Below are 19,983 nucleotides of genomic sequence, written 5' to 3'. Positions count from 1 at the left end.
CATCATAAGCCAGGTTTGGTGGTGTGCACCTGCAGTCCCAGCTACTCTGGAGGCTGAGGCCAGAGGATTGCTTGAGCCCAGGAGTTCAAGACCAGCCTGGGCAACATAGCAAGACCCTCTGTAAAATAAAAATCAAACAAGTTAAATTACTTTAAAGTATTTATAGAAAAATATGACATAAAATATACCAATATATTTTGTAAGAAGAAATTAGATGTTCTTACCTACAGTCTTGATTATTAATTAACAATTCAAGGTTTTGGGCTGATGATGAATCTATCATGGCTGTCTGTTCACTACCCTGGAAACAAACCTTCAGCGATTTTGGTGCATAAACTGAATTTTGAATAAATTCAACATATTTTAACAAAGCTGCAACAGCTGCAAGGCAGTAATACCTATAAGGTGAACAATGATACATCACCATAAGTCTTTAGAATAAAAAAATTATTGCTATAAAAGGAAATATTTATTTCACCTTAATTTAAGGAAAATTATAAATATTTGCATATCATTACTTAAACTCAAAGGGAAAAGGTACACCAAGTGTTCCTTACTTTGAAAACTAGGTAAATAACCTCTAAATCATAAAAATTGATACTAATAGACAATTTTTAAAAGCCTGACACTTAAGGGATATTAGACTCCAATAAATCCCAGGTTAGAAGACAACTTTCAATGGTGATGTGTGTCAACTTTTTACGTACCATTCTAAGTACTGAAATAATATTGGGAAAGTCTGAGACTTTAAAGGTAGAATCAGGAGGTCCCAATGTATAGGAAATAATGTTATGATCTTGGTGAGAATAACCATTGTGATTAAGTAAACAGGTGATACAATCTGGCTCAAATAAATTATCTATTTAGCATGTTCTAAGAAATATCTGTCCCCAAAATTATCAATCCCTGTTTCATACTGAATTTTTTAGAAGAAAAGATATGAAGTAACAGAAACACAGCTTTACCTGTGTTTCACTTCTATGCCTTCACATTTCTAGTTTACTGTAACCACTTGAGCTTTTCACACCAAAGTAAAGGGAGCAGAAACCTTAAGGGCAATAGAGTATGACTAATTTGGAAGAATTCTATATAAATTTGTTAGCAATACATGATTTATGCATAAATTTTAGATAACTATTTTACTATTTCAATAATTACTAGGTGTGTATTATGAGCTAGGCACTTTTCTAGGTGGTAGAGATACAGCATAGAGCAAAACAGACAAAAATCCCTGCCCTTGTGAAACTCACAGAAGAGATTTATTACTTTTCTTAAGTTATAACTTACTTGGACTGAACCTCCATTAGGACAGTGCTGAATTCTGCTATGCATAACTGTTCAATGTACTCTAATCCTTTTGTTTCATTGAAATATTTCCTTTGGATAGTAGTGAAATTAACATTCTGAAAAAAATTTTGATTTCAAAATAAATGTTTAAGTGCCATGAGCTTGCTCAAAACTGCTTTCTTAAACACATGGTGGTACATGGGTAGGTGGCTTAACTATGGTATAAAGTTTATTTATTAATGTTTTTGATGTTTAAATAAGAACTTTTCTTAGTTATTTATAAAAAGAGAATGATTTTCCATCTAGCTAAGTCAATTACAGTACACAATCTGTAGCTCTTATTAGAGCTTACTCTCATGAACCTTAGCTGAATATAGTAGGTACAATAATAAAAAATAAACATGAGAGTCTATGCCTTCCAGTAATTTATTTGTAGAAACAACACCACAGATTTTACATTCAGCCTTTCGTAGTCTACTGTAATTGAGAAAGGGTAGATCCTTACAACGTGCTAGTTGAAAAGATGAAAACACCAGATTTACCTATCAAATCTATAAAATGCTATTTATATAAAGTGAATTTAATTTATTTAGAATAAAGAGAAATGGATAATGGAACTTTTAAAAGAGAGCAAAAAAACCCATGAACCTGTTCAATAAAAGATTTACCTACTTTGAATAAAAGTAATGGGTAAGAAAGGTAATATAATACCAGTTGACTGTGAAAGAACTGTTAAGACTGAAAAAAAAAAATCATAAGTAGAAAATTTATGTGCCAAGATTGTTTTAAAAGTTACCTTATTTAATCCTCACAATAATCCTATGATGTGAGTCTTACTAATTCTAATTTTCCTGTAAATAAAATTCTGAAAAGGCAAGCAACTTTTCTAATAATATACAGTTGATATGTGAAAGAGCTGAGACTCAAATTTAGATTTCTTTGACTATGAAGTCGATGTGTGTTGCCCTATAATATAGAGACAGAAATGATTTCAGGAGTTTTGCAGGGCTTTGCCCTGAAGGAATATGTGAACGTCTTAGTTCACATACCAAAAATTGCCTCGCCTCAGGAGGGCATCTCACCGATCAGGATCAGTGGCAGCGCTTTCCATGGCCACACGGTGTCTCAAACCTGTCGGCTTGCACCTGCTTCTGTACGACAAAGCTTGGCATGAGGCCACAGGGTGAGAACTGATCAAAGAGTGCCCACCCGACAGAGACACACACCTGCAGCTAAAAGCAATTAGTCTAAGGGACAGTTCCTACTTCACTCCTGATTACCTGTCTCAATCAACAAAAACTAGATAAAGAAATATAGAGCCACTATATTTCTGCTTAACCTTTCTACTAAGTGATAATTTTATCTTAGGACTTAGAAGTTTGTCTTAGAAAGATTTTGTAACCATTTGTTCATGTAGGTAGAGTTAATTAAGGGATCTCTAGAAGCTTTTTGTGAGACTTTTAACCTAAAACGAACTACTTGTTATTATGTAAATCTGTTACCCCTGGCAACCGATCACTGTACCAATAAATACTGACACGGGACTTCACTTGTGGCCTCACAGCTCACGGGAATGCTGGAGGTCTCCCAACTTCCCCAACTTTACAAAACTGTACTTTCGTCTCTATGTATTCTTTTATTTCTATATTATATTATTTTCTATTTTCTATTATTTCCTTATCCCTCGTGACGACCACTGCCAACGGGACCAATTTTTTGCTGGGAGAGTAGCTAACTTCCCGCAGATGTTCCTTCTACTTCATACTGCTTCTGATTAAGTGAAGGTATTTTCTTTTTTAAGAGACAGAGTCTTGCTACATTGCCCAGGCTGGTCTTGAACTTCTCAGCTCAAGTGCTCCTCCTGTCTCAGCTTCCCAAGTAGCTGAGACTATAGACATGCACCACTGTGCCTGGCTAAAGAAGGTCTTTTTATGGTAAGTGTGGTGATAATAATAATATTGATTTTCCCCTCTGCTTATAATATTTTTACCTCAAATACTCCCATGGCTTGCTCCCTCACTCCATTCAGGACTTTGCCCAAATATAACCTTATCAATAAGGCCATCTCTGATTATCTTATATAAAATATCAGTTCTCTAGGAAGTAGGTACTATTATTGTCCCTAATTTACTGATAAAGAAAACTGAAGCTCAAAGAGGTTAAGTACCTTGCACAAGGTCACTTAGAGTCAGGATTTGAAACAAGGACAGTCTGATTCCTCTATTCCTAAGCACTGTGGTTACTCAAACATATTGAAATTATGTTGCTTTTGCCTTTGGAGGACCTATCCTACATTCCACATGATTCTGGTAGGCCTATCAATTACAGTGCTCCATGCACCATAGCAAAAAGCACATGATCCAAGATTAATCATAATGCCTTTACCCCAAGAAATAGTGAGTCTAACATGTGGAAAAATGAAGAAATCCCAGAGTTAAGCCTTAAATAAGGTATCTATGTAACAAAAACATTTGTACGCCCTTAATCTTTTTTTTTGTTGTTGTTGAGACAGAGTCTCACTTTGTTGCTCAGGCTAGAGTGAGTGCCGTGGCGTCAGCCTAGCTCACAGCAACCTCAGACTCCTGGGCTTAAGCGATCCTACTGCCTCAGCTTCCCGAGTAGCTGAGACTACAGGCATGCGCCACCATGCCCAGCTAATTTTTTCTATATAGATTTTTAGTTGTCCATATAATTTCTTTCTATTTTTAGTAGAGACGGGGTCTCGCTCTTGCTCAGGCTGGTCTCGACCTCCTGACCTCGAGCGATCCACCCGCCTCGGCCTCCCAGAGTGCTAGGATTACAGGTGTGAGCCATCGTGCCTGGCCGACCTTAATCTTTTGACATAAAAAAGAAATTTAAAAAGTCAGTGCCTTTCCCTAGAATTCATATATAGATACTGAAAAAAAGTTCTTTTTCCTCTGGATTAGCTAAACTGAGATGATATCACCAGAGCCATCGGCCAATCATATTCTTAAACCTCTTAAGAGGTAATCTATCTGCAGTGGAAAGAAGATGGTACCAGGGATGAGGGTAGTGACAAAGATTCTCTCCTTGACCAAACTCTACCCAGGCTCCTCTGAGCCTGCTTCTCAACTAGGCCTGGACCTTGGCCTATAAAGACTTGAACAAAATACTAACATTGTTTCTAACTGCTCAAAGACATATCCCTAGGATGAATGGATCCCCTCTTAAAATGCCTAAGAAAACTCAAAGCTGCCAAAAAAAAAAAAAAAAAAAAGTACTGTTTATCCAGCCAAGACCTAAAGACAGGGTTCCTGTCTCTCATTCTCCATGCGGGTAGGGGGTGGGTGCCTAATTTCAATAAGTGTCAGCAAACACAAATGGGTTTCACATGGACCTACTTCATCCTCTTGATTTTTGTAATTTTTCACTTCCTTGACTCTACTGAGCCCCTCTCACCCCTCCCTATTCCTTCACTCTCCCTTTAAAATGCCCAGTCATCTCTACAGAAATTAGAGTTTAGTTCACATTTGACTCCTTTCCCTACTGCAATAGTACATTACTGATTAAAATCTGTGCTTATTACTGTCACAAGTGTTTGGCTTTGTTTATCTTTGATAGTAGGGACAGGATCTATCCAACCATTGATTTCCCAGTTACTTAAAGCCATAAATTTTTTTTTTTTTTTTTTTTTGCTTAAACTAGTTTACATTGGATTTATTTACAACCAAAAGACTGAGAAGGCCTAATCAGAACAACAACAGCAGCAAAAACACCAAAGTTAGAAAGATATGCATAAATAAAGGTGATGAAAAGAAGTATGAAGTAATAAATGAAACAGAACATGTAAAGAAACTTGTCTAATAGAGACAATAGATTTATAATAGTGACTAATAAGTCACAGATAGCTGAGCTACATAGGATCTCTAAGAGCACCACAACAAATCTTATATAACTACAAATGCTAAATATATTAGGAATGAGAAAGGAACTCATTGGACTCCAAACATCAGCTTGGTTTCAAATATAAGTCTACAAACGTAACAAAATATAGTATATTCTGAAAATAATTTGCACTCTTAAGGAATTATTCCAACTGCAATGTTGTCTACTTGGTTTAGAATCACAACCCTTATTCTACAAAACAGGGAGATTTGCTAGAGGGAAGAAGTAAACTACATGATGAGAAAGCCCTTACTGAAGGGGAGAGCATTTTTGGATAAGGTTCCACAACACTTACCTGTCACAGTCCAACAGATGAAGGCTAGAATAACAGGCTAATTGTGAGGCAGTAATGTTACAAGGGGAAGTGGAAATAATTTTGTAACACAGATTAAATTCCCTAGAGGAAAAAATACTTACTCTTAGCTACTTATCCCTTGAAAGGTGGGAATTTCAATTTCAACCAGTGTAACAGTATAATAACTAGTTTCCAGGAAGCTAAACCTAAGGAACCCTATGTTTTCTCTAAGCGTCTGCCCCTTTTATACTCTGAGAAACCTTATTACCTAAAACATTTTTTCTTTTGATTAAAGTAGATTAAGCATGCCAGATCAAATAAGTGAATTCCCTATTATTTTTATTATTTGTATTGATAGTCCCTTAGATTAGGACTTGTGTTTAGTAAAACTTTAGTGCACTAAATATAAAGTTACTCAAATTATTGTTCTTTATAATGATATTACAAAGTGGATTTTAAATAAAGTAATTAGACCTTTCTTTTTTTTTTTCTGAGACAGAATCTTGCTTTGTTGCCAGGGCTAGAGTACCCAAACGTCGGCCTAGCTCACAGCAACCTCAAACTCCTGGGCTCAAGCGATCCTCCTGCCTCAGCCTCCCAGAGTGCTAGGATTACAGGCATGAGCCACCATGCCTGGCTAATTCTATCTTGAATATTACTATGAAGAATAAAAATCGCTTACCTTGAAATTTTCTGTAATCAGAGTAAACAACTTGGTTGAATTCCCCACAACACAAGCAGTATTTGACATTATTATTTCCAAAGGTGATAAAATTTTGAGTTTAGTAATCACCTAAAATCATTTGAATAAACAATTTCTTAAATATAAGCTTAGGATGGTCTCTAAAAAGAAGGTTTCATATTTTTCTGATAGATAAGTATTTAAAATTAATTCATAGATACACAAAATTACAACTATCCTAATTATATATTTCAATTAAAATATATTTCCAATGGTAAACATATTCCCTATATAATCACAAATATAAAATATGATTATAAATATAGGATATATTTTACTCAAAATAGTTTGTAACAGCCCTAAGCTCAAAAATTAATTTGAACATATCAAATATGTATTTCCCAAGTAAGATTTTTTAAAATAAATTCTTCTACTCAGTATTTTATCCATCTCCACGAAAAATATAAACACATCCAACAGGTAACTATGGTGATAAAATCACTATGGCTATACTGTTACACTTTAGAAGTTGAAAAAGTACAGAAACACAGATGAAAAACATCTGCCTTATGCCTTATGCTTTTCACATAATATAGTGCATTTCTTAGAACTATTCTAAACACATAAATTCTTATTCAACTTGTCTAACATGTCTATTTTTAAAAAATTGTATTCCTATTCTTTTAAAATGATATAAAAATGTAAAATATCTACAGATGAAGTTAGTATGGCATACTAATATCATTAAGGTAGTTAGTTATAAAAAAAATTAGTTATTAGTTAGGAAAATGAAACCTATACAATAGGGAACCATAAAGGTGAACTAAAGGAAGAGAATAAAGAATAATAAAACACTAAAAAATAACATAGTAGATCATATTTTTAAAATAATAATTGGAAAAATTTTTTAAAAATAAAGTAATAATTTGGTCAAATAACTTTTCCAAATATAGAGATTAGGAGCAAACTACCTCTACCTCAGGGGTCCCCAACCTATTGTGAGTTGTATAAGTATTTCATTATATATCACAATGTAAAAATAATAGAAATAAAGTGCACAATAAAAGTAATGCATTTGAATCATCCCCAAACCATTCCTCCCATCCCTGGTCCATGGAAAAATTGTCTTCCATAAAAACAGTCCTTGGTGCCAAAAAGGTTGGGGACCACTGCTCTACCTGATAGATCAAATTATACAAACTCCCATGACAATAGGCCAGTGGTCCAAATTAATGATGAGTAATATAAAATGAAGGCAAAATAAGAAATGAAGGCAAGAAGTTAAGAGACTAAATTGGCTGGCGCAGTGGCTCATGCCTGTAATCCCAGCCATTTTGGGAGGCTAAGATGGGAGGATCGCTTGAGGCCAGGAGTTTGAGACCAGCCTGGGCAACATAGCGAGACCTTGTGCCTACAAAAAAAACAAAAAAATTAGCCAGGCCTGGTGGTGTGCCAGCTACTCAAGAGGCTGAAGTAGGAGGATCACTTCAGCCCAGGGGTTCAAGGCTGCAGTGAGCTATGATCACACCACTGCACTCCAGCCTGGGGTAACAAAGTGAAACTCTGCCTCAAAAAAAAAAAAAAAAAGACAATTATGGCTGACCTAAGATATCAGTTTCCCTAATGCTGGAAAACTAAAATTCAAATACGATTCAGTGAAAACAGCCTTCTGGAAATTGCATTATCACAGGTTTCGGCCATAACCCAGACACAATCCTGAACACCATAATCATAAATGTTGAAATCCTGAAAGAGCAAAATTCCTGAAGTCTAAAAATCCCCAAAATCACAATCCCAAAAGATCAAAATCACAAAAATATAATTCTGGGAGAAATAATTTAGAAATGTTTAAAGACCTTAATTTACATTTGTAAAAGGTAATTTTTTTTGAGAAACATAAAAACACAACAGAATACTCCATAGGCCACTTTACACAATAAAATAGTCAATAATAACATATATACAGTATTTTTGTGAGATACATAAACTAATGACACTCAGATAAACTAATGACAGTCGCATGGGTATAGCAGTTATCAACAGACAAACCATATTCATAACGAAATCAAAAAGCAAAATGCATAAATGTATATCACTAGGATTGGTAATTGTGTGCACCCACTTTATAACTGCGGTCATTTGAAATACATGAGGTTCTGCAATTATACAGAGAGTAGGAAAAAAAGAAAAAAAAAATTAAAAACAAAACAAAACAAAAAAGAAATACCATGAGGGACGACCTAAGCCTTTTGACGAGATCAATCAAAAACTGCAATTGGTCACCACCACACATGCAGTTGCCCAAAGAGCTGAGATTTCAAGAAATTTTATCTTTAACAAATGCAGATGTATGAAAAGGACATCTCTTCATTTATTGAGGAAATTTCAACATTTTTACCTATATGCACAATGCTTACACACAAAGTCAATGTTCTGACAATGCACTTTCATGGAGTCAAATTTCTGATGCCCAAAGCAGGAGAAGAAAAGTCTGTCTCAGCTCTCAGAGAGAGACCCCTCCTATTTCTGTATTTGCTCTCTCCAGGCTCTTGGCAACTGGATAGTGCCTGCCAACACTGAGAGCAGATCTTCCCCACCTCATCCACTCAGACTCACATAGTAATCTCCTCTGGAAACACCTTCAAAAATAGACCTCAAATAATGCTTTATTAGGTATTTTTTAATCCAGTCAAGTTGACACCTAAAATTAAGTACACAAGTCCACCCCTTGTCAACTTGGCATCCATATGCATCTCCTTAAACTATATTAAATTTCCAAATAAAGACAATAACAAGGTAGTAGTTATGCCGAACATGATGCAACTAATATGATGCAACTATCCTATGTATAACCAAAACATAATCCCTTCCCTAGAATTTGGCTTTTAGGATTTCAGTGTTGAGAGTTTTAATCTTTTGGGACTGTGATTTTTCAGGATTTTAGACATTAGAGATTTTAGACTTTAGAGATTTAGACTTCAGGGATTTTGATCTTTCAGAATTTCAACATCGAGATTATAGTTTTCTGGATTGTGGCTTTCAGAATTATGATCAGCACCACATTATCACATATATTATCACCTTTGGAATGAGTCCAAAAATTATTAATTTGAGGATGTTAATCTTAGAAACTAACATTAACAGTAACTTTGGAATATTCAAGTAATAGTAAAACACATTCTTTTTAGGCCAAAATATACTTAAAAAATAAAAATCAGATGTAAAATAATTTTATTTTAAATTATTTATATTGAAGTAATCATGAATAACCTTTATTCTACCAAAAAATAAACTAATTAGGCAGGCACTGACTTGAAAATCTGCATACTTCCCACTAGATCAACCATTTTCTAAGATCATTAATACTTACCTTTGCATATGTTGTGTTGTCTGCAAACTGGGATAATATAACTTGTGGGCTTTTTAAGTCAATACTTGCCATTCCTATTTCACCTCTGGCAAGTCCTCTCCCTTCTACAACAGCTACAATAACTGATGGGGAGTGTATAGAAACTGCAGATGAGGATGTAGCTGTTAATTTTTAAATAAAGAAAATATACAAACATTAATAATAATAATTTCTAATTCTTTCACATAAGATCTTAAAGCACCTAATCTAGGACATGACTACTGTATTAATACCCCCCAAAATAACCTTTTTTGCCTCAGAAAAAAATAATTTTTCATTACTCAGATCAAATACAAATTTTTTTTTTTTTTTTTTTTTGAGACAGAGTCTCACTCTGTTGCCCAGGCTAGAGTGAGTGCTGTGGCGTCAGCCTAGCTCACAGCAACCTCAAACTCCTGGGCTCAAGCGATCCTACTGCCTCAGCCTCCCGAGTAGCTGGGACTACAGGCATGCGCCACCATGCCCGGCTAATTTTTTCTATATATATTTTTAGCTGTCCATATAATTTCTTTCTATTTTTAGTAGAGGTGGGGTCTCGCTCTTGCTCAGGCTGGTCTCGAACTCCTGAGCTCAAACGATCCGCCCACCTCGGCCTCCCAGAGTGCTAGGATTACAGGCGTGAGCCACCGCGCCCGGCCCAAATACAAATATTAATTCTCAAAGTATTTTGCCAAAACCTAACTTCACATTTAGAAATAACAAATGTGTATTGTCTTTGTACTTTATTGGATGGAATCATAAAAGGAACACTGAACATGGGATCAAAAAACTTAGATTATTTACCTTACTCCATCATTTAAAAGATATTTGAATTTGGATAAATTATTTCATAATAAATAACTATAAATTATAAAATTTAATTTAATAACTGCCTGCCTAACTCGAGAGCTGGCTGAAAGGATCAAATGAGATTATATATATGAATGCATTGTATAAAGATTAAACATTATACAACTATGAATTCCAATTCTGAAATATCTGTGTAATATAGAGATAAAAATAATAATAAAATAACCAACATTTATTAAGTGCTTACTATTACCAAGAACATTCTAAATTCTTTATTTGGATTAACTCATTTAATTGTCACAACAATCCTGTCAAATAGACACCATTATTTTCTCCATTTTACTTACACGGAGACTAAGGCATGGATGGAACTGGTAGAGACAGAATTTGTACCCAGGCAGCCTGGCTCCAGAGCTCGTGCTCTGAGACATTACATACATGACTAATGTTGAGATCTATGCCTTACAAACTATGAATGCTCGAGTAAATTTTTTAACCTCTTAAAAGCTACCATTTCTTCATGTAAACAGAAATACCAAACATTTTTTAGAAGGTTGTTACAAGAATTAAATGCAATAATATAGAAGTTTTTCATAAAGCCTACAAAATCACTTAAAGGGCATTATTCATGTATGAAAAAAAGTCAGACTAAAAATGTCTGAAATTTTATTTTCAAAGAAGCAAATTGGTCTTTTACTTCCTTGTCAACCTTTTAATTTACTGCTCTTCCTCCCTTCTTTCCTTCCCTGACCTAGATCCCTATTTTCTTCTATTGTAATGCCCACAAAAATATTTATATGCTTAGTCATTAGTCAATTTAAGGGTTTACTTACAATCTATTGTGTTTAGACCTCAGAAAACTTTTCCCCATGAAAGCTACGTTATAAATGGTGATTAAGTTTATATTAGATCTACAGAAGTCAGTTTGAGATCGAAATAGAATATGACTTTCCTATTTTTAATTGGAAAACATATAACAAGTTCCAGTGAAAAATTCAGTGCATGGAGAAGACATCTCCTCTAAAGTTCTAAAAGAACATTTAGGCTGTTATCTCTGTGTTATAAATAATACTTTAATTAGCACAACAGTGCATAAAGCTTTTTTCTGGGTTTCTTATAATTTCTTTAAAATGCATCCTTAGAAGTCAAACTACTGGAAAAAGGAAAATTCATGTTTTAAGGATGTCATATATATTGCCAAATTTCTTTTGAGAACTAGACTAATTTTTAATTCTGTCGGTAGGGTATGAGAAAAGCCAATCTTACTGCTTCATCTTCACCATTACTAACTTCTAAAATTTATTATTTTTATCATTGGCTAATTTAACAGAGTGGCCCTTAAATCTGTATTTTTTAACACTATTGAAATTGAACATCATTTAATATATCCATTTGTTATCTATATTTTTTCTTTTGAGAGCTGTTTATATCCTTTTATATAATTTTTACTAGGTCTTAATGTTTTTCATTATGTTTTCATGAAAATTTTATAAATCAATGACAATAATTTATAGTTGCTATCAATCTTGATTTTTTAGATGTCTCAAAAATGTTTATTTTTGTATAAACAATCTTTCCCTGTATAATTTCTTCCATTGCTTTTCTGCTAAGCAACTCCTCCTTCATTGAGATATTTGATATCCATTACTATTTTCATCTAATGTTTTGAGTTTTTTGTTCATTTTGATCTTTCACTGGAGAGGAACTTTGAGCAGTACATTTGGTTGTCCACTATGTCCGAAATGAGAGATAGCCAAAAGTACAGACTTAGATTCATTCACAGGCAGTTGCTAATGGTTTATCTGGCTGGTCATGGACTTGGAAGGAACAGGATTGGAAGCTCAGTGACCAGAAAATATGAGGAAGTATGTGTATAGATCCCTAAGAATGGGCATAAACTTTGAAAATATTTGTGTCCTATGTGAATGTCCACCAAAGGACATGTTCTGTAAAGGAAACTGTTAATAATCAGGTGGACAAAATGATTTGCTCTATGGATATCAGTTAGCCTCTTATTTTAACTCTCTCTAAAAGGATCTATTGATTCAGCACAAGTGCAATTTCAGTCAAAACCTCAATGTGTTTTTTGGTGGAAATTGAAATTTGCCCAAAATTTATATGGAAGAGCAAAGGGCCTTAAGGAGCTAAGATTCTTCTAACGAAGAATAAGGTTGCTTATTCTAAGAATAAGTTAGGCTGGGAGGGATGTCCTACTAAATATCAAGACTTATTTCCAAGCCGAAGATGGTGTGACATTGGCACAGAGATAGAAATAATGACCTATGGAAGTTAGATCTAGAGACATAGAAACAAACAGAAAAATTATCAAATGATTTAGCACTCAGAATATATAAATTTCTATATCCAGAAAAATAAACGTAAATAAAAATGAGTAAAAGACATAAACATTCATTTCACAGAAAATTAAAGATGATAGCCCAAAAGTACACAAAAAGATCATCAACCCCATTAGTAATCAGGTAAATGAAAATTCAGACTATAGTTAGTATTTTACAACTGCTACCTTGGTAAATATTGAGTGACAATACCAAATGTTGAAGACGACTCTCATACATTGTTAGTAAGAGTGTGTATTGGTAGTACTACTTTAAAAAACAATTTGTCATTATCTTATTATATAAATGTATACATTCATATACCCTGTAACCAAGAAATTCTGTTGTATGTACCTTAGAGAACTGTTTTACATGAAAATCTATTTTATCCATTTACCCCTCAAGAAAATCTAGTAGATTTAGATAAAAATCAAACTATTTTAAAAAGCTACTAAACAGTATTATCAGGATCAACGTTTAGATATAAATGATCGTGTATAAAAGGAAGAAGTTTCTGTTTCTTGTGCATTTTTTTGTCAGCATGGTTAAAATAATGTAGACCTGCATTTATTAACAAATAATAGCAGAAACTATGTAGCCTTATTAACCTAGTCTCTAATTATGGATATGAGTAAATTGACATATTTATCTTTCAATTATCCATATCAGTTATAAATGATTCAAATTGAATGTAACCATTCTAATTTATGATTTACAAAACTTCAAAAATTTCAAAAGATCATCTAGGTTGAACTTCCACACATTTTACCTGAATATCCCATTTGTGGTGTCCGACTTTTATAACCTGATCTCTGGGGATTTCCAGCAGACAATGGAGTTTTAACTATTTGAGGATAATTAGAATCTCGTGCAGAAGATGAGCTTGTACCAAAAGCAAGATTTGATGCAACTGTGTTTTCTGTATAATCTCTATTGTTTCCAAAGTATGAACCTGTATTTGAAAAATTAAGTGTTAATTCTTAAAGATTTGAATTATGCAATTATTAATCCCTATAATTTACACCATGTTCACCTTCTATAAGCTTCATCTGCTAATGATTTTTTAGAAATATAAAAAATTATGGCAAATTTAATTACATTGATAAATGTACTCAAATACATTAATATGACTTTTGCTTCTACAAGTTCATTGAGACCACTCTTGCTAAAATCATAAATTACCCTCTAATCTTCCAATATACCAGATATATTGCTGTGGTTTGAATATATGTCCCCTCCAAAACTCATGTTGAAATTTAATACCCAATGTAACTGTATTAAGAGGTAGAGCCTTTAAAAGGTAATGATTGGTTATCATGGGAGTGGGAATGGTGGCTTTTTAAGAAAGGGAAGAAAGACCTGAGGTAGCAGGCTCAGCCCCCTCACCACGTGATACCCTACACCACCTAGGGACTCTGCAGAGGCCCTACCAGCAAGAAGGCCTTCACCAGACATGCCCTCCTTGACCCTGGACTTCCCAGCCTCCAGAACTGTAAAAAAGAAATTTCGTTTCTTTATAAATTACTATTTCAGGTATTCCGTTATAAGCAGCAGACAAAATTAATAAACTAATACAGACAATTGGTACCAAGGAGTAGGGTGTTGCTATAAAGATATCTGAAAATGTAGAAGCAGTTTAGAACTAGGTAATGGACAGAGTCTGAAAGAATTTGGAGAAACAGGCTAGGCTAGAAAAAGCCTAGACTCTGGGGAGGGCTTAGAAGACAAGAAGGCTAGAGAAAGTTTGAAACTCCTTAGAGATTGGGGTAGTGATCAGAATGTTGATAGAAATATGGGTGGTAAAGGTCATTCTGATGAGAACTCAGATGGAACTGAGAGACAAGGTATTAGAACCTAAAGCAAAGACCATGCTTATAATAAACTGCCAAAGAACTTGGTTGAACTGCGTCCATGCCTAAGAGCTCTGTGGAAAGACAAACTCAAGCGTGATAAACTAGAGTATCTGCTGGAATAAATATCCAAGCAGCAAAGCATTCAGGCTGCTGTATGGCTTTTTTTTTTTTTTTTTTTGAAACAGGGTTTTCTCTGTTGCCTAGGCTATGATACAATCATAGTGCACTGCAGCCTCAAACTCCTGGGCACAAGCAATTGACCCACCTCAGCCTCTCACAGGTGCATTCCACTATGTCCAACTAATTTTTTTCCTTTTTTGGGGGGGTAGAGTGTTAGGGTGGAAAGCCTAGCAGGTGCTCACAGAGTGGGTGAAGAAAGATTTCTCATGCAGAAATTAAAATGTAAAAGTAAAATTTATTTTATCTTTTTAGAGGAGAGAGAAAGAGAGAAAGAAATAGAGGAAAGAGGTGAGGGAAGAGAGCAGGGAGATGGCGTGGCACCCCAAAGAAAGAGTGCCAGCAGCTAGGCCAAGTGACTTACTGCTCTTATGGAGACAAAGAAAGAGAAAAAACAGTAATTGTTGTGGAGTAATTAGCAGGCAGCTGCAAGACTTCAGGTTGTCCATCTTTCTTGGTTTTTCTCTATTCCTGGAGACTTGGTTATCTCTGAGACGTAGACACGATTATGGCAGGGGATGTGATTTTGTTCCTGAGATAAGGTTTTGGGCAGGAAACTAAGGCCAGAAGTTTGCTCCCTGCTGTCAGTCAGGGTGCTTCTCAGGAATACCTTGAGGCTATAGAAACAAATTCTAAAAGCTATGAACTGGTGAATGTAAAAAGAAAGACTTACATTTCCTTTCAGTCTTTTGGCTCTTTTCATATGTTTGTGACATCAGAAACCTGCAGGGTGCCTGAAGGTAATGCCTGGTGAAGCTCTGGCAGCAGGACCATCACTGGGACCCCAGAACTGTGGAGTCACCGGCAGCATGCAACAGCCCCCTAGGAAAGCTTCAGACACTGGACTCCAACCCACAGAAGAAGCCACTGGGCTGCACTCAGCAAAGCCATAGGGGTGGGGCTGCCTGAGGCTTTGAGGGCCCAACCCCTACCCCAGTGTGTCTGGGAGGCAGCCTATGGATTCAAAAGATTATTCTCTAGCTTTAAGATTTAACCTCTTGCCAGTCATGGCGGCACATGCCTGTAGTACCAGATACTTGGGAGGCTGAGGTGGGAGGATCGCTTGAGTCCAGGAGTTTGAGGCTGCAGTAAGCTATGATCGTGCTACTGCACTCCAGGCTGGGTGATAGAGTGAGACTCCAACTCTAAAAAAAAAATTTAATGTCTGCACTGCTGGATATTGGACTTCCTTGAAGCCTGTTATTCCTTTCTTTTTGTCTATTTCTCCCTTTTGGAATGGGAATGTCTGTCTTATACCTGTATCACCAATGTCTCTTGAAAGTAGGTAACTTGTTTTGAATTCAAAGGCTCACAGATGAGACTCTGGACTTTGGACTTCTGAGTTGGTGCTGGAATAAGTTAAGACCTTGTGGCTATGAGGTTGGTATAAATGTATTTGTGTGTGAGAAGGACATGAGTTTTGGGGGGCAAGGGGTAGAATGCTATGGTTTGAATATTTGTCCCCTCCAAAACTCATGTTGAAATTTAATCCCCAATGTGGCAGTATTGAGAAGTGGAGCCTTTAAGAGGTGACAGATCATGAGAGCTCCGCTGCCTTCATGAACGAATTAATCCAATCATGGAGTAATGGGTTATAATGAGAGTGGGACTGGTGCCTTTATAAAAAGGGAAAGAGAGACCTGGGCTAACAGGCTCCGCCCTCTCACCATGTGATGCCCTGCACCACCTCAGGACTCTGTACAGAGTCCCCACCAGCAAGAAGATCCTCACCGAAGTTCCCCTTCACCTTGGACTTTCTAGCCTCCAGAACTGTAAGAATAAATTTCATTTCTTTACAAATTACCCAGTTTCAGGTATTCTGTTATAAATAACAGAAAATGGACTAAGATATGTTTAATTTGTATAGTAATTCTCTCCGTTAACTTCTTCACTGAAACTCTCTCCTCCCATGCAAACAGTTTTGTAAAGAGAGTTTTAGACTCACTTGGCTTCAGTTCCTTATTTAGGTTCTTACCTATTAATATAAGATATTGCCTATTTTACAGGGTTGTCATAAAATTTAAAAGAATGTACATAAACAGCTTAAACATGCTAAGCTGTTTATGTACACATAACATATTATGTTCTCGGCACATAGAAGTCTAAAAAAAAGTTTGGGTTCTTTTCTTTTATTCCTTTTTTTCCTACTACTATCTTGATTCTCCTTTTAAACCACTTTTAGTTGTCTTTGCCAGATCCTTTTTCCTCTGCTTCTTATATAGTGGCCTTCAGGGCTCCGTACTTTTAAACCTTCTCTCACAATTCAACACTATGCATTTCCTCTGGGCCACTCATCTGTTCTCTTTTCTAAGAACATTTAGTTCCTGACAACTCTCAAACCTTCATATATAGATGTAACTACTCTCTTATACTGTAAGCCAGGGGTCAGGGTCAGTAAACTTTTTAATAAAGGACCAGATGGCAAATATTTTAGGCTTCTCAGGCCCTACTGTCACTGTCACAATTACTCAACTCTGACATTATATCAGGAAAGCAGTTATAGAGAATACATAAATGAATGAGAATACATAAAACTTTATTTCTAGATACTGAATTCTGAATTTCATATAATTTTCATATGTCACCAAATATTATTCATCTTTTGATTTTTCAACCTTTAAAAATGCAAAAACCATTCTTAGCTCTATACTGGCATTGTTCAATACAGTAGCCACTAGCCACAGGTGGCTATTTAAGTAAACCAAAATTAAATAGTATTAAAAATTTTATTCCTCAATCACATTAGCCACATTACAAATGTTCAAGAGTCATATTTGGCTACCAGGTACCATACTGGACTGCATAGATATGGAACATTTCTATCACCACAGAATGTTCTATCAGATAATGTAGCTCTATGTCACTATATCTAACTACCTCTTGAACACAAACCTTTAGATATCGTCCCAGAACTTCTAAATGTCCAAAAATGAACTCATTATCTTTCCCTCAAAATTTATTCTTTCTTAATTACCAGTCATGGTCATTTATATCATCTTGAACCCTGTTGCCCAAGTCATAAACTTAGGAGTCATTCTTAATTCTTCTTTCATCACTCTTGACACTCAATCAGTGACAAACTCCTATTATCCTTTGTTATTTAATATTACTATAATTTTAATCCCTCTCTACTCCTGTCAGCCCATTTTAATCTTATATCTTCTTTGGGTCTTTTGCAAGTCTCATATTTATTCTCCTTGCTTCCAGTATTACACCTCTCTAATCCATTCTTCACATCATCACCAATAATCTTTCTGAAAAACAAATTTGATCATATATCTCCCTTTCTTACAATTCCTAAGTTTCTCCCCATACCCACCGTAGACTTCTTTGGGTTCCAGAAGGAATCAATTGCATATTCAAACCAGGATAATTTGAGGAGAGTTTGATAAAGGGAATATTTAGGAAGGTGTGGATAGCAAGCTATAAAGAAGTATATAGAACTAGGATAAAAGCATCTCTAGGCTTAAAGGAGCTGAGGAAGAGAGTGGTTGCCAGGAACTAGAGACAGAGACGGTTTGTTTCTTGTTCTCGGGCTACTTTTAGATTCTAAGCCCTTTCTTGAAACTTGTTCACTTGTCTTAATTCTCCTCCAACTTCCTTAACCTCTATGTTGCTGTATCTTCATATTCTCCGCTCTAGTCTCATATATACCAGTAACTTTCAAATTTGTATTTCTCCCAAGTTTCTCTTCTTAGCCCTAGATCGCTATATTTAATTGTCTGACTATAAATATACAGATATCCCGCAGCCTCTTCTGATATGTACATATCAGAACTCATCGTCTTCTCTCTAAAAGTTGCTTCACCTACAAAATTCCCCTGTACCAAGAAACAGTGACCAAAGCCAAAGACCTGGTGTTGGCATGTGGGACAAAACTTATTTGCCTCCCAGGTCTAATTTCTACAGGTACTCCAAGTTTGTCTACATCAGATCTCCTTCTTGATCTAGACAAGCAAAATTATTTACAGTTCTACATGCTTCTTCTGTGCCTTTGCACATGTTTTTCTTAAGAATACTTTCATTTCTCTTTTCTCCTCCTTGTGTGTGGCTGGCATTCTTTGTCATACTTATCCCTCAAGAGCAGCTCAAATTGCACTTACTGTATAAAATTTCTTTTCCCACTTTTGTTCCTTCACTTTAATTATATTTCAAAATTTTGTAAATGCCTCAAATATAGTTATTTCATAAATGTATACTTGATGATTTTTTAAGTCTGTCTTCCCTACTGAACCACAAGTTCCTTGAGAGCATAGATGATTGTTATCCCCAGCGCCTAACATAATTTGGGCCTTGGTTCCCTCTGTAAAACAAGAAAAAAAAATCTATGTTGCAGAATTATTGTGAGGATCAGAGATACCGTAACTCTGGTGGTACTGTAAGTAAGCTTGGAAGAATACTTAGGAGTTTGATATGATAATTTATACATAAAATTATGAGGGTCTGCAATGGCACAGACAGAAAGGGACAGAATTATTTAAGAGATAAAGACAGAACTTGTTAACCGATTGAGTTTGGAGTGAGGAAATACTTGAATCATTGACATCTTCTATGTTTAAGATTAGGCACCCAAGTGATTGAGGTAAGTAAGAGAAGCAGGTTAAAAAACTGCAGAGAGATGAATTTAATTAATCACATAGTAAGTCTGAGGTATCAGTCTGCCAATAGAAACTTCAGGAGACAGTCTGAATTAGGAGTTCTAGAATGTAGATAAGATCTGAGCTGTAGAGATATTCACATCCAGATAGAAGTGGCTTAGGAAAAAAAAAAACCTGACAAACCAATAATTTCGGAACTAACAAAGATGAGCATAGCAGTTCCCTGAGAGGTAAGAGAGAAACAGGCGCCAAGTGGAATCGAGAAAGCCAAACTAAGAGAGTTCAAGACAAGACTGGTCAAGAACATTAAATACAGCAGTAAGGTCACAAGATAACCTGAAAAGTGATCACTGGATTTGGCATTTGTTATCTTACCATGGTGTTGTAATGGAGACTTAAATTCAGCAGCCAAAGAACATCTCACCACTTCTGTCAGCAGACTCATGCACAAACTCTGTCATTTGTCATATATTGGGGGAGGGGGGGTACGTTTTATGTTATTTCAGCCTTCGTCAAAACTGAGGCATCCACCATCAGTCTTGTAATAAAACCAATTTGAGGAATCACCCAGACCCATCAAATACCCAGGACACCCTATTCTCGTACGCCAACCAACCATAACTAAACTTCGCTCTGGTAACCAGCGCCCAG

The 19,983-nt window shown here is 35.5% G+C and overlaps 1 protein-coding gene across 1 annotated transcript in view; it reads right to left on the bottom strand.

Annotated features, from left to right (window-relative positions):
- MSH4 (mutS homolog 4) overlaps positions 1–19,983 on the bottom strand; it is an 86,953-nt gene that overhangs the window by 66,564 nt on the left and 406 nt on the right. The window contains exons 2-6 of the mRNA XM_069478096.1: positions 13,474–13,656; positions 9,541–9,701; positions 6,171–6,281; positions 1,288–1,403; positions 225–398 (exon numbers count right to left, since the gene is read on the bottom strand). Coding sequence (XP_069334197.1) covers positions 225–398; positions 1,288–1,403; positions 6,171–6,281; positions 9,541–9,701; positions 13,474–13,656 — 745 coding nt within the window. The remainder of the gene's footprint in view (positions 1–224; positions 399–1,287; positions 1,404–6,170; positions 6,282–9,540; positions 9,702–13,473; positions 13,657–19,983) is intronic.

Source organism: Eulemur rufifrons, chromosome 8 (genome assembly GCF_041146395.1).
Source record: "Eulemur rufifrons isolate Redbay chromosome 8, OSU_ERuf_1, whole genome shotgun sequence".
NCBI lineage: Eukaryota > Metazoa > Chordata > Mammalia > Primates > Lemuridae > Eulemur > Eulemur rufifrons.
Note: the sequence above shows the minus strand (reverse complement) of the source record. Positions and strands in the feature narration are given on the sequence as shown.